Genomic DNA, 14,248 nt, shown 5'->3' on the forward strand with positions numbered 1-14,248 from the left:
CAAGTACAGAAAGATAACAGTGATACCTTAATTCAGGTCAATTTGTTAGTGAAAGACCAAGTGTACATGAAACAAAATTTAACTCAAATTTAACCTGTGTGAGCTCAAGTCTTGGGCTTGGCCAATGTGGGTATGTGAGAAAGCATGCCAGTAGCTTCTCATGGGACGGTGGTTCTTTCTGGGGTTTTCCCCGGTTCTTCTTCCATCATTTATACTGGCCACCATGTATAGTCTATCTTGTGCTGAAAAATGGCAGTAAACCCTACAGCAACAACAACTGAGAATACCCAACCTTAGTAAATTTAGAATCACAGAGGCTTAAAATCATCTGCTAGTGACCATACTAAAAAAGGACACTCAACAAAGTGTAACATAGAAACCTACTAGTGCACTCACATGGAAAGACATTTGCCTAATCTGAACTGCATAGACCTTTGCCACTTTTGTATGAGTGTTGGACAATATACTCTTTCGGGTGTTCATATTATCACAAAAAAGTATTTAAGAAAAAATGCAAGAATCTATTAGGTCTCAATTTACAGCTAACATATACTTTTATATAATGTACCTAAAACCTCTGCAATATTTACACATTTAACTGTCAGAACATCCTTTATATTGGAGAACATTTTACTCCTGATGACCTTTAAAGTTCTTCAACATGTAGAAAGCAACAGTGCCAATGATGTGTCAATACATATAATCTCCCAGAAAACTGGGGGGGGGGGGGCAATATAAGGATGTTCACAATACGGAAAATACTGGTGCACCGTCGTCAAAAAACTTATCTCAATAGCGGCAGAGTGGTAGGAGGTCCATTGTAAATTATACTTACCAAGATCTTCCATGACTTTCTGCGTATAGTCGCTGCTAATCATCAACAAGTACTAATATCGCACTGAAAAGCTGCTGCACGTGTGAGTGGCAATTATAATCATCTGTCTGGCGGTGTTACATCTGGTTGGTACGGCGAATACATCGCCCGATCACTGGAAGTCAGTGGGACAAGAGCGAAGGCTTATATGACAATTGTGCACTTCCTGTCCACTGGAGTCGGGTCGCTTATCAGCAGGAACAGCTAGATGTAGACTGAAGCGCTCAGGAAGAAGCGATTACTTGTTCGACGCCCCTGAACGGAAACATATAAGCAAGTTGCAGGACTAATCAAGCATATACAAACGGTAAAGCAATCCTACGATAGCACCATTATTTTTCGACAGCCATGAATGTGACGTCACACAAACACTGATAACACCTATGACCAATTGAGAGAGACGAATCTTGTTCCGGAAATTCTATTAAGCTTGTGACAACAGTAAATATATATAAGTAAATTAATATATATATATATATATATATATATATATATATATATATATATATATATATATATATATATATATATATATATATATATATATATGAAAAATACTTAGAATAATACAAGCAAACAAGCAATAAAGAAATATGCACTGTGTAGATATTTATCTTCCTCTAATTTAAAAAGTACAACAAATTCTTCCAATGTATGATGAATTTATTATAATAATCTCCAAAACACGCGCAAAATGAGGGAATACCGATATGTTTCTTTTCTTCTTCTATTTGTATCGAAACTTTAACAAGATTGCAAATAATTGGATTAACCTTAAATCTGAGTATTTTCCAATATAATATCCCATAAAGAGATCGTATCAACAATTAGAATGAGTCCGTTCTAACAAATAAATAGGGTGTATGAAGATTTTGCCTGGGCCATGGCACAAAAATGGCGTATAGTTCGAAAGTTGCAGGGATTGTCTCGGTAGGTGGCGATACAAATAAAACGTCGTAATAACACATATAGACCAATGTAGACACATTATGTTATCGTTGTTTTTCTTGTAGACAATTTTTTTTTTTAAATGGTGTAGTACTAGCACACCGAGCTTTTTGAAGCCATAAATGTACGAATAGTTTTTATAAATGTACGAATAGTTTTTATAACTGCTGTCATTAAGTAGGCAAAGAAAACTCATACAATTACCCGCGAGGGATGGGGAACAAGATAAAGAAAAATACACACACAACAGCAAAAAAAAAAAACGCCGGTATAACTTGTGTTCTTAGTACTAATATAAGGCGCGAATACGTAACAAATATTACATATGACATGGAACATTTTCCCTAGAAGCAGGTAAGATAAGATAAGATTAGATCAGATCAGATAAGATTTCTTTATTTCAGACTGCATAGTCCATATATCTCATTTAAACTATATATTTATAAAGTAAATGTATTTTAAACATCAAAGATCATATATATCATACGTACAAGTATACAGACACATCTACAACAATGTTAACAATAATTACAGTTGCATTTTTGTATATATTTACAAACAAAAACATTTTATATTAAAAAAGTTAGTTATGTAACTATTTTGGTGATATATTTATATGAAATTAATTTTGTAGATTGTCAGGGATATCACAGCTTTCATTTTATATATCTAAAATTAAGCGAATCACGATATAAAAATAACTTTTTATATAAGTTATTCATTGAAAATACTATATAAATAATGATGTATCCCCTAAAATAGTAACAAAGCGTAAGAAATATTAAACAACAAAACCAGAAAACTAAATTAATTCAAAGTCTTATAGGACTGAAGAACTGTTTTTTTTTTTTCTTTTTGTCGAAAACTTCAACCTTTTACAATAACCTTGCAACCACACCTTGATGTTGCATACCAATATATTTAAGCAACTTATTTATTTTTGATGGCTTCATGGTCATCATCTACTTAGAATCATAGTTAATATTCCATGGAGCAAACCTAATTTACTACATATCTTTGCAGAGCAAGTTTAACGTCGTGCAGCTACAATGTTACGTGACCTAGGCCAACATTTCCTGGTATGCAAAGTAGACTTATCCTTTTTTGTGTGGCTATGAACATGTATGATGAAAGAAGTTCCGTCTGTCCGTTATATATTTAAACTTTCTGGAGATGTAGTAACTTGAGAGTTGCGGAGATGGAAGGGGGGTTGGGCTGTATACAAGTTATAGCTATTGACACAGCGTATAAATAGTAAGGTGTCAGGAGGTAATGGAGATGTGTGATCCTTGTGGTTTGGGGGTTGTCGTTATCTAGGAGATGACTGACCACGGTGTTATTGCCTGGATCGAGTAATTAATATCATAAAATATGAAATTAATGGAAGGAGTAAGAGCGATCTGAGCAAAGGTATACAATAGAACAAGAAGAGCCCCCGTATGCCAAATATAACAATTTAATCAGTTACGTAAAGAAAATTGAACATGACATACTAATGATTCGCTTACTCTTAGAAACAGAGTTAATTTTATGCGAAATCCAGCTAGCATTTCTGTTATACCGATAGAACAAAGTTCATCATAGAATCGAGTGACTGATGAAACTCAACTTGCCGGTATGTCAGTATCACCTGGTGTTTCCTTCCACCCACCCCAGTCATTGCTGATGATAGGTCAGCGTCTCTCTCTCTCTCTCTCTCTCTCTCTCTCTCTCTCTCTCTCAGGTTTTTTTGTTCTCCAGGGATCAACTCATATTCTAGCTCTTTTCAAAAGATATTGTCTTTCGAAATTCAACAGAACTAGCCATGGTCATTTCGCACCTAAAACCTACTAATAACCCTATTAACCATGAATTTACGTCTTCCTAGCTGCTCTCGTATTCCAGTTGAGACCATGACATAATTAAACCTCTCAGATAATATTACTGCCCAGCTGTGGTTATAAATTTACCAACTGAATTATGCCAGTCGGCACCCAATCCTTGATTCTCGGTTGAAAAAGTTCACAACTTAATTACACACGAATTAATGGGCTTCACTCCTTGTCCTAACAACGTTACTTTGCTAATTAGCGACTCATTGACATATATTTCCAAACATAGGAAAAAAAATCAATCCTCAGCATAAATTACAAACCAATTAAGACAGATAACTTACATATTCGCACAATTGTATAAGGTGAAATGCATGAAATCTTATACTACATGATGTATATTACATACAAAGTAAATGAGTCCGACTCATTCATATAACAAAATACTGTATGACATTCTTACCATACATGAATTATATAGCATGCACGATTATTTTCTGAACTCAAGGAAAAACTGAAATATGAATTTAAAAATGAATGAATTCAGCAATAATTACAAACTAATAATTCACTTTGTACGTTATTGAGACTAACATTGCCTTTCCGAGTCCTGGCTCGCTTATCATAAAAAATTCGATCCGTCTCTTTTATGGCTCCAGGTTCTAAAATTTCAGACCCCTTGTCCCTTAGACGATTTGTTTAACGAGAAATATTGCTTATTAATTTTCATCGGAGTCCCTCAGACTAGGCAGAAAACTTTGGACTGACTAATGTCGCGAGGGTTATTATTTTGAGGCCCTGATTTCCTACTGGGACAGCCACGCACCCGTTTAGCTTAGCCAATTAGGATTACTACTTTAACCGCCAAATATTATATCACTCCCATATAATTTACAATAAACTTCTCTAGTCCGCCTTTATTAATAACTTTTCTGAAGAATATAATATTGTAACACCTATTTCAAATGGTCAACGACTTCTCAACATTTCTATGACTTGTCTCAAACTATTGACATTTACTGCTATTGACCATGAGTTAGCGTAGCACTCTATCTAGCTTTAACCGTTAATCGTGTGAGTCCTTCTTAAAATTAAATTCATGCCCCAAGCAGAACGTATTCCATTTCTCGCAGTCAACAATTTATGGCGACTCTTACCTATACATCAAACTTAATGTTTGTGTATCATGCCGACCACGACAGAATGTACCGTGAAATTATTCTAGAGAAATTATTCGAATTTTTTGCCCCATTACATAACAGTAGTGAAGGGGGACGATATAGGGACAATGAAAAATCCAGTCAAAAAGGTCGTGGGACGAAACAGTACAATGGGAATTTAACATGGGGAATATTAACATGGGTGGAACTATAGAGGGACAACAAGTATTGGGATTGTATAGGGACAAGAGGAATGGAACAGGTAAGGTGACGCCAAGGTACTGACGATTAGCAACAATGTAGCAAGGGGCTGACCTCAATCTGATGAAACAGCAGGGGAAAAAACATAGAACGCTAGGCGGGAACAGGACTGGCTGGACGGAGACAGAGATAACACAGACAACATACAGTATATAAAGAACTATACAACACACTATAAAAAAATTAGGCAAGAATGCAACACTTTTCGAGGCATATGAGTGGCCCTGAAAAGGGCCTTTGGGTTCTTCTATTTTCTTCAGGTCTTCCACCATTTCCTCACTATTTCAATGATTCCTTTCTTCTTCTTCTTTTCATCCTCTGGCACCCAGTCAGGATGGCTCATCAATCTAAATTTCTTCTGCACTTTCATCCAGTTTTCATTTAGTCCCTTAAACTACTCATTTTTCTTTCTGTTTTCTCTTTCCTTTCTTTACTTGGACGAACTTTCTTTTATCTTCATCACTTCTTCTTCCAGAACTTTCCTCATTAGTTCTTCTGCTTTCTTTAGCTGGTCCAGCCCCCACCTTACAAAAGACCACTCGGTGTAATTCAATATATCTTGTAGTAAAAAAAAACACCTGACTTTCATCACATTATCAATGGCCTCCTTCAGTGTTCCCACTCTCACATACTGAGGTTGAATGAAGCCTCGTAATCTCTTCACTTCTTTCTCTGTCATGTCTTTCACAAGATGCATGGCTACTTTTAGGTTTGTTACTTGTCTTATTACAAAGTCTTATGTAACTGGATACCTCCATTCCTTCTCAAGCCTTTCCACTACATAGAAGGCATCCACCAACAAGCACCAACTACTGTCCTTCAAGTTGTTGAATAAAGCGATTGTCATCTTCTTTTGATATTCCGTAGAGTGGCGCGAACGTTGAACGCTTTGACTTTATATTTGTCAAGCACGGACGTGAAGGAAAACATCCCTATCAACAAAACATACATTACCCATATGATTACCCTAAAAAACATGGAATGTGCGGACTTAAAAGAAACACTCACTCACTTTTTACTTACAAACACTAATTACAATCACAAGATCACTGATTATTTTGACAAGCTACGGAAACGAAGTGCTTATAGTCACACTTCTAACAAAGTTAAAGAAACGAGGTGCTTATAGACACACTTCTATTTTTTTCTTCTAACTTACTAACCTACCATTGACAATTGAATTAGTATCTCTTTTCTAAATATTAGGTAGCCGTGAAAGGGCTGTTTTTGTGGACGAAGAGGTATGGCAATCTTTTATTGTCTAAGATTGCGTCCTTGTCTGGCAGCAGGCTCTTTCACAGGATAGGGTCTCCTTCTTCTGAAAGAGAAGGAGAACTCTTTGGTGTCTACACGGCAGTCGACAAAACCTCTGTCTGGTTCCTGCTGTTGCTGTCGTTGCTGATGCTCTCTCTCTCTCTCTCTCTCTCTCTCTCTCTGCTGTTTCTGAAGTCTGTACTTCTCCGTCCATTCTTCCTTTTCTTAACTGATTTCCTCTATGAAGAGCTCTTCTATCAGGTCTTCAGTCACTTTCAACATTCTGACATTCTCTATTACTTCCGGTTTCGATATCAGGCTTTGCCTGACACGATGTAAATTCACGTAAGCTTCGTTCAACTTGGCTAGTCTTGAGCACATCTTCATTGGAGGACGAGTCAACAATGGATGGACAGACTGGAGACTACACCGCTTTATATGGTTCAAGCGATAGAAAACATCCCTACACTGTTTAGAGTCGGAACGGTAGGATAGTTTGATTTGAGGGTGAGGGATAGAGAGAAGTCAAAGAGCATGGATCACCATAAAAATAGCAAACAAACGACAGACGCCGTCTTTTTCAAAACACAACATTTTTATTCAAATAAATAACAATCAACAATTAACAATTAATAAATTTTTTAAATTAACAATCCAATAAACTAACAAACATTTTTTCTAATAACAAACTATTTTGGACAATGTTGACAACGTTGTGAAGTGAAGCTGGACTTCCACTGTTGGAAGTCATTGGGCCATTGATTTACACTACGTTCCCTAGCTAAAGACAAATGATAACAATAATGGTCACCAAACCATCGATCTACTTTCTCATCGTTTGTAGATGAGTGACGATCAAAATAAGTCACTAAATGTTCTAAAGAATATCCAAGACAGCGTTGATGAAGAAAATACACACAATATTATCCACACACCATGGAATCTGTGCCTTGTAATTTCACATTATTGAATCGTGTTGTCTGGGCATTTCTTCTTATAAAGTCAATGATATCGTCTTCCAAAGTGGGGGGGGGGGGGCAATCCATACGAAACAAAATACTCCACACAACCTTCTTTAGGAAAGTAGACGTCTACCCAGTGGGTTCCTGGGAGATGACTGTCGTCCGTGGTGATGACATAAGCTTGATGGTCTTGAGGTTTGCGATGAGGCACTTCATCTTTAGCACACACGACAGGATTCCAAGAAGCAGTGTAGGAACTGTGGTTCAAAAGGTAATAAAGTTCCCAGGTATCCATTTGTGTGTGTGTGTGTGTGTTTTTTTTTTTTTTGTTTTTTTTGTTCTTTTTTTTTTTCTTGTTTTTTCTTTACAGGTAATGACAAGTAACCGTTTCTTCCTTTCGTCTCTGCACTCTGAGCCAAGAGAGCTTCGATGTGATGGATCTCTAAAGTCATCAGTGGAGGAGAGGAATGATCACGCAAGTCTTTATACCACTGATGCAACGCGGCTTCTTCCGACATGAGACTCCAAGCTTAGTCCAGATACTCGTCCAGTTTTTCTTTTTGACTCAGCATCAGACATTTATTGTGTTGAATTTGACTCGGATAATCGTTTTCAGTTCCATAGCAATCTTACTTGATCAATTCGGTAATTGTTTCTGCCAGGTGTTTGGCAAAACAGGAAACTAAATGTTGTTCTTGTTCTGGCCATATGGACTTCATGACTATGTCCTTTTCGTCTTTGTCTTGGGGTTCTGTTTCCACGGTCTCCTCCCATTCCAAAGATTCTCCACTATCCAAAGAGGGATTACAGTCTTCCATAGCTTCTAATAGTCTAGAATGACTTCTCTCAAACTGTTGACTTCTATGGTATTGTCGAATTCACTGTGTGGGGTAGAGGTTTAGCAAACTCAAGTTCCACACAAGTCTGACCGGATTTTATAGGGTGGAAATGTCCCTCATCGCTGCCTTGGTCTGGAGTGAAATCAAAATCCCACAAAGTGTAGCCTCCTGCATAATTTTCGTGGTGTTGGTTCCTAACTTCATGACTATGTCTTTTCCGTCTTTGTCTTAGGGTTCTGCTTTCACGCTCTCCTCCCATTCCATCCCCAAAGATTCTCCACTATTCAAAGAGGGATAACAGTCTTCCATAGCTTCTAATAGTCTAGAATGACTTCTCTCAAACTGTTGATTTCGATTGTATTATGGAATTCGACATTAAGGATGACGTTAATCGTGTTGTTTACATGTATTGGCTTTGGAAAATGAAGTTCAACACGAATTCGGCCGGATTTTATAGGGTGAAAATGTCCCTCGTCGCTGCCTTGGTCTGGAGTGAAATCAAAAGCCCACAAAGTGTAACCTTCTGCTTAATCCGCATACGTAATGCCGTGACTAGTGTTGGTTCCTAACTGTCCGGTGGCTTCGTACAGGGACAAGTACGACCTCAAGTAATTCTTCTTGTCACCAAACTTAGGTTCGAAGGGTCGGGTACACAAGGTCTTGCCATCGCAGCTGACTTCGATCTTGGATACGTCGTAGTGATAAAAGTTGAAAGGATTTTCATTCTGGACTCCGTTGAAGCATGTGTTGCTCACGATACCAAGGATAAAACGTTTGTGTAACTGCCCTTGGAACAGATGATCTTCGATCATACAGTGCTGTCCATTGGGAATGATGAAAGTTTTCACTTCCACGCGTCATATCGGATACATGACAGTCATTCTGTTCAAAGTGTGACTGATGTCGTTTCCCACTTTAGGTAAGACGTCGTATGTAGAGTTTGGCTTCCTCGATTTTGGTTTTGTAAGCGTCATCATTTGCATCCATTTAATGGAAAGCGGTACTGCTAAGATTCAGTCTCAGGCGGACATCCACATCGTTCAGCAGATAGTTTTCTTGTAACCACATGTCCAAAAGCAAAGGGTTCCATCAGTTCTAAACTCTTGCTGTCTAGGATTTTGTTTCGTCGTTCTATAAATCCCTTATTTTGGAATTTCTTTACATCAACTTAAGTGTTGTTAAATTAACCTGGTGTATCAGGTTTCCATACCACGCAAGCATCCAGATAAGTGTTCTTGGCTTCTTTTCTGTACGTCAAGAGTTTTTCAAGGTAGGCACGATAAGGCTAAGTATCTATGCTGCTACTGACCAGTTTGTTCTTCAAGTAAAAATCCACTGAGCTGAACAACTGGCTCAGTGTCTATAGGATTTCCAGTCGGATCCTGAACTTTGACTTTCAAGTACAAGTAACTGCTGTTCAGATCGATGTAACCTTCGGGCTGTCCTTTGATTTCAAACTTGATGGGAGTTGATCCTGAGTCATTGACAGACGAAATGGGATGAAATTCGACCCATTGGGATTCTTGCATTGTTATCATAGCGGGTAGCAAGGCAAACAGATCCAGTTCCAACTTGGAACAGGCGCAAGACTCGCGGTGCTTCATTGTTTTTTTTTTAATGATTTAATAATCAAAAACGTCTATCTCTCGGAGGGTTCCTCTTTTCTTAGTCTTTCTAGCTTTATGACTATGAAGGCTTATGAAGGGGTGTTTTCTACGTCGTCTCTTTCTGCCTTGTCCATGCTGTCGCGTCAGGGAAGCAGGAATGCCTGACTCGGCAGCGTCCAGGGCATTTATTGGTATTTTTTATGTCGGCCCAAAATATCTTTGCCCGTTTTCAGCAAAACATCTTTGTCTGCTCTCAAGAATGCTTCTTTAGAGCTTTTGTTTGTCGATGATGACATTTTGGAGAAATTATTTGCCTTGCGTCAAGGCGCAGCTTTCAAGGTGTGCAATCCTCATGTCACCATCTGTTTCAAAACAGGAGCAACCGAACGAAAAACCGATTTCAACATATCTCCTAAACCATGTCCTCGCTGTCGAGCGACGCCTCGGTACACTGGATACATGACTTACGATTCATTAGAGAATCGTTTTCGAAAATGGAGTTTCAACGTGACTTTCCCTTTGGTAAATGGAATGTTTTCTCCCAGATCTCCTTTTATAGCAACGTTGACAGTGTCAAGATACGACTTGCTGACGACACACTATATAGTACTCAATAGTGACATTTTCATGGCACTGTCCAAAGCTTTAGGAAACACGACATTAAACCTGGTAGCAATCGTGCTCACCAAATATTGACCATTAAAATAATAGCCTGAGGCAATTAGGATTTTATAGATCCACTTTTGAGTTTGTGAGTCATATTCTTTATCATCATATTTTACAATGTCATGAACTTCGACCGTAAAATATTTTTGATTTTCAACGATATTTTTGATTTGTGTCGGGTGAATGATTTACACCAAAGCCACCTCCCAATGGGCTTCGTGGTCTAATTGGATGGCCTGAGTTACTTTGGCCGTGTAACAGCATAAACAGTTGTTGGAAAACACCTCCATGGAACTCTCACTGGGTAAGGTTAAGTAAAATTGGTTGTTGTCGTTCATAATTCCAGAGTTCTGCTGTCCGAGGTGTCACTGGAAGTCAAAGGAGTGTCTCCGCCCAAAATGTTGTTGTTGTTGGAGTGGTGACTGCTGGGAGGGTGACTGCCGTTGTTCCCGTTCGAGGAGTATTTCAGAGAAGGATTGGGAAGAAGGTAACCGATGCAACTGCTCAAAAAATGGTCCACAATTGTTTGTCGCCTTGTTGAAAACTCAAATTGGCAATGGCAGCACCGATGACACAATACACCACAAAAATCTGGCAGAAAAAGACGATTTGCATTTTAGGCACACTTTCGCCACACCACACCCACAAGGGTTGCTTTTGTAGATTTGGCAGAGAAGACCTGAGTGAAGGAGTGGTCACTGAGATGGTAGTGGTATCTGAGGCTGTGTGGAAGGGCATGATGGTCACTTCTTTGTATAGTCGATGACTTGCGAAGCATCGATCCAAGAATCAAAACTGGAGGATATCCTTTCCAACGCACTTTTTGATAACCCGTTTTCCTACTTTACGGGGTCTTCGTTCGAGAATGCTTTCTATGTTGTACACGTCTTCTTTTTTTGGTGACACGATGTAACTCGGGCAAGTAAAACGATTCTTTTAACACTTCCCCGTTCATGTCTTCCAATTTATAGACGGCAGGATGACGGCCATGCACTCACTCGTCCAGTGACACAAAACGATTCGATGGTCTTACTGTCAACACTCCACTTTTCTTGGGGACAGCCACTGTCGGGGACGTACCAAGCAGGCGCTCGAAAACGGTCACTTCGTTGTCGGGAGTCACTTCTGGGAGGTGGGGGCACGTCCAATGCTTCAGTGGTAAGATTGATTGTACTCTTGAACCAGGTGGGGTAAGATGTCGATGTACTTGAGAGTGTCGTGATGCGTAAAATATTTCCACATGCGTTCTTTCAAAGTGCGTTCAAAACGTTCCACGATGCTGGCTTTGGTTTCTGGATTCTCGGTGGTGAAAAAATGACACGTTTCTTTTCTCCTTTTGGAAAGTTTGCTTCAGAAATTATGTGCCTTTGTCGGTTTGCCTTCGAAGAGGGTGACGACCGCTTTGTTTCAAAACCAATTGGAGGGCTCACACTAATTCACTGCTCGATTCGAAAGTCAATGGCACGACCCAGGCAAATTTGGAAAAGAGGTCGATGACACAAAACAAATATCTGTAGCCACGATTGTAGGTGCTCAAATGAGAGACATCGGCTAAATTGGCTTGCCGTTGATGATCGATACCCTTCACTCGAGTGCGACCTTTGGAAAAGTTTCGTTGAATGGGTTTGTGTAAAGTGTACGTGGCTTATTCTTGTAACCATCGTTGCACTTGAGGTAAATGGAGACTTTTCAGTCGAGTTTTGGCAGCACGATACAATTTCTGAATTCCTCCGTAACCTGCAGGATGGGCTGGATCGTAGTAAATGCTGACTAACACCTTCTCCGTTTTTAATAAGTCACCTACTCTTCGCTGATGATACTTTGTACGGGACGAGATGGTGGTTTGGAAACGGCTTTACGTGTCCGATGTGCCACGGGAGTAGAAGTCGAAGGTCGTGGTCGAGGTGGTAATGGCTTTTTTCATTTCTGGTTTCCCTTCTTTGTTTATCACTTCAGTTCTTCCAGTTGGAGTGAGGGGGAAGAGGTCAAAAAAAGGCGCTGAAATCTTGTAGGAATGGGAGCTGCTGACGGTGTTTGAAATACTTATTGTACCTCTTCTTTCTTAGGCATTCGTGGGGCTGCGTCAGTCATGACTGTTGGGGGGGGGGTTGACGATGATGGTGATGGACTTTTCATCTAGGTCTTAAATCTTTCAGAGTGGGTAGATCTGTTTCGTCTAAAGTTTCTGGTGAAAAAGTTGCAGTCATTACAAGAGTTGACCGTACGTTTACGAATTTTCTGTTTCTGATAAGGCGTGGAGATCCATCAACGAATGCAATTAGTGTTGTAACTGGGACATCTCGGTCAAATTTAGATTGGGAGGCAAATGTGGGGTCCGTTGTTCTTGCCAATGATGGTATTCCATCCATCGTTTGTAAGGCACTATAGTTTTAGAAATTCCATTCGAGTTCAAGGATCACGTATGAGACTTTTGGACTCTAGAGGTCCCTTTTATCTTCCTGGTCCTTTTTATCTTCCTCCCACGAGTCCTCCCAGCATGGTTCCCAATACTTTTTCTTTTGACGAATGGGGATTTTCTTTTGAACTATTTGGGGAAGAACGTGATGACGTTTGGTTAAGCATTGTTTCTGGTGTTTAGGCAAAGGTATCGTGCCTTTCAAGACGTTCAAACAACATTCGAGTTTTATTCGCATGGGTGGAGAAGCTTTGGACAGGACGGACAACATGTCTCCATGTTTGACCAAACGAGGAGGCAGTTATTTCCTTTTCTTTCCTTTGGGTTTAGAGGAGGAATGGTTTCTGGGGGTGACATATTTGGATCTTCTAGAGCATAAAAACACAGATGCCCATGCTTTGCCTCAGACCTTTTTTATACTGGAACGAGTCGCCACGGATTTTCTTTACGTCGTATCAACTTGATGACAGCCATCACGTGTCGTGGAGGGGTTCTTAACGGACTAAATCGGGACTGTTCTTGCTTTGACAAATCCAGTAAACTCTGCAACATTCCCGATCTCTCTTGGACTTTGATTTTGGGAGCAGGTACTTTGTAAGCAGCTGCCACTGTAGCTAAAGAGGAAGAGGGTGTCACCGCTGGAGGCGAAGATCGTGGAGACACCGGTTTCCATTGTTTCAAATGAGGAAGAACGGGTGTCTAATTGGGGTTGGCAGACATCACCAACAACGGAGAAGTGGAAGAACATGAGGCTACTGCAGACGCGGTCACTGTCGCTGGAGGTCGTGGTTTGTGAATGTAATGTTGCGTCCTGGCCGAAGTGTCTCTCTTGCGGATAGAAGCTGTTTTCTGAGGGCTTTTTGAGGTCGGGGGGACTTTTCTTTTATTTTGTCTGTGGGTTTTTTTTTCTTCTGGGGCTGTGACCTGGTCTTGACACCGTTGCTCGTTTTCTTCTTTGGGCTTCGTTTGGCTTTTTTGGGAGTGACTTATTACTTGGGGAGAACTTTGGGGGCATTAGGATCCCATTTTAAGAGGGAACGAATGATAACACCTCCTAGAGAACCGCTCCCTCCAGGTTTCAAAATGATTTGCTTTTTGGTTTGAGAGTCGATGCGGGGATCGGCCAGTTGCATCAAGGCTACTTTGTTTCTGTCCAAACAGAGTTTGGTTTGATAAGGAATGTGAATGATTCCTTGCAGTAATTGACGTGCTGTCATCGTAAACCATCGTAAGATTTCTTTGAGACTGGTTTCTAAGACAAGAACACGTATTTGTGGATTTTTTTCGCGACTGATGCCGTACAAGGCACGAATCAATTTGACGGGAAGACGAGACTGAAGGGACGTAATGTTGACGCTGTGTGAGACAGACCCAAAGTGTTCGAGGTTTTTATAGATTTTTTTGTTAAGTCGACAACGGGGACTTGTACAGGACAGGCCCTCCGCCTTGA

At 39.8% G+C, this 14,248-nt stretch overlaps 1 protein-coding gene across 2 annotated transcripts in view; it reads right to left on the reverse strand.

Moving 5' to 3' along the window:
• Positions 1–1,253, reverse strand: part of LOC149775676 (paxillin-like) — an 84,562-nt gene extending 83,309 nt beyond the window's left edge. For both annotated transcript variants that reach the window (XM_089943002.1, XM_089943001.1), the window contains exon 1: positions 836–1,253. In XM_089943002.1, coding sequence (XP_089799128.1) covers positions 836–878 — 43 coding nt within the window. In that variant the 5' untranslated portion in view covers positions 879–1,253. The remainder of the gene's footprint in view (positions 1–835) is intronic.
• Between the last annotated feature and the right edge of the window lie 12,995 nt (positions 1,254–14,248).

Source organism: Sinohyriopsis cumingii, chromosome 19 (assembly GCF_028554795.1).
Source record: "Sinohyriopsis cumingii isolate HCF-2022 chromosome 19, ASM2855479v2, whole genome shotgun sequence".
NCBI classification, from domain to species: domain Eukaryota; kingdom Metazoa; phylum Mollusca; class Bivalvia; order Unionida; family Unionidae; genus Sinohyriopsis; species Sinohyriopsis cumingii.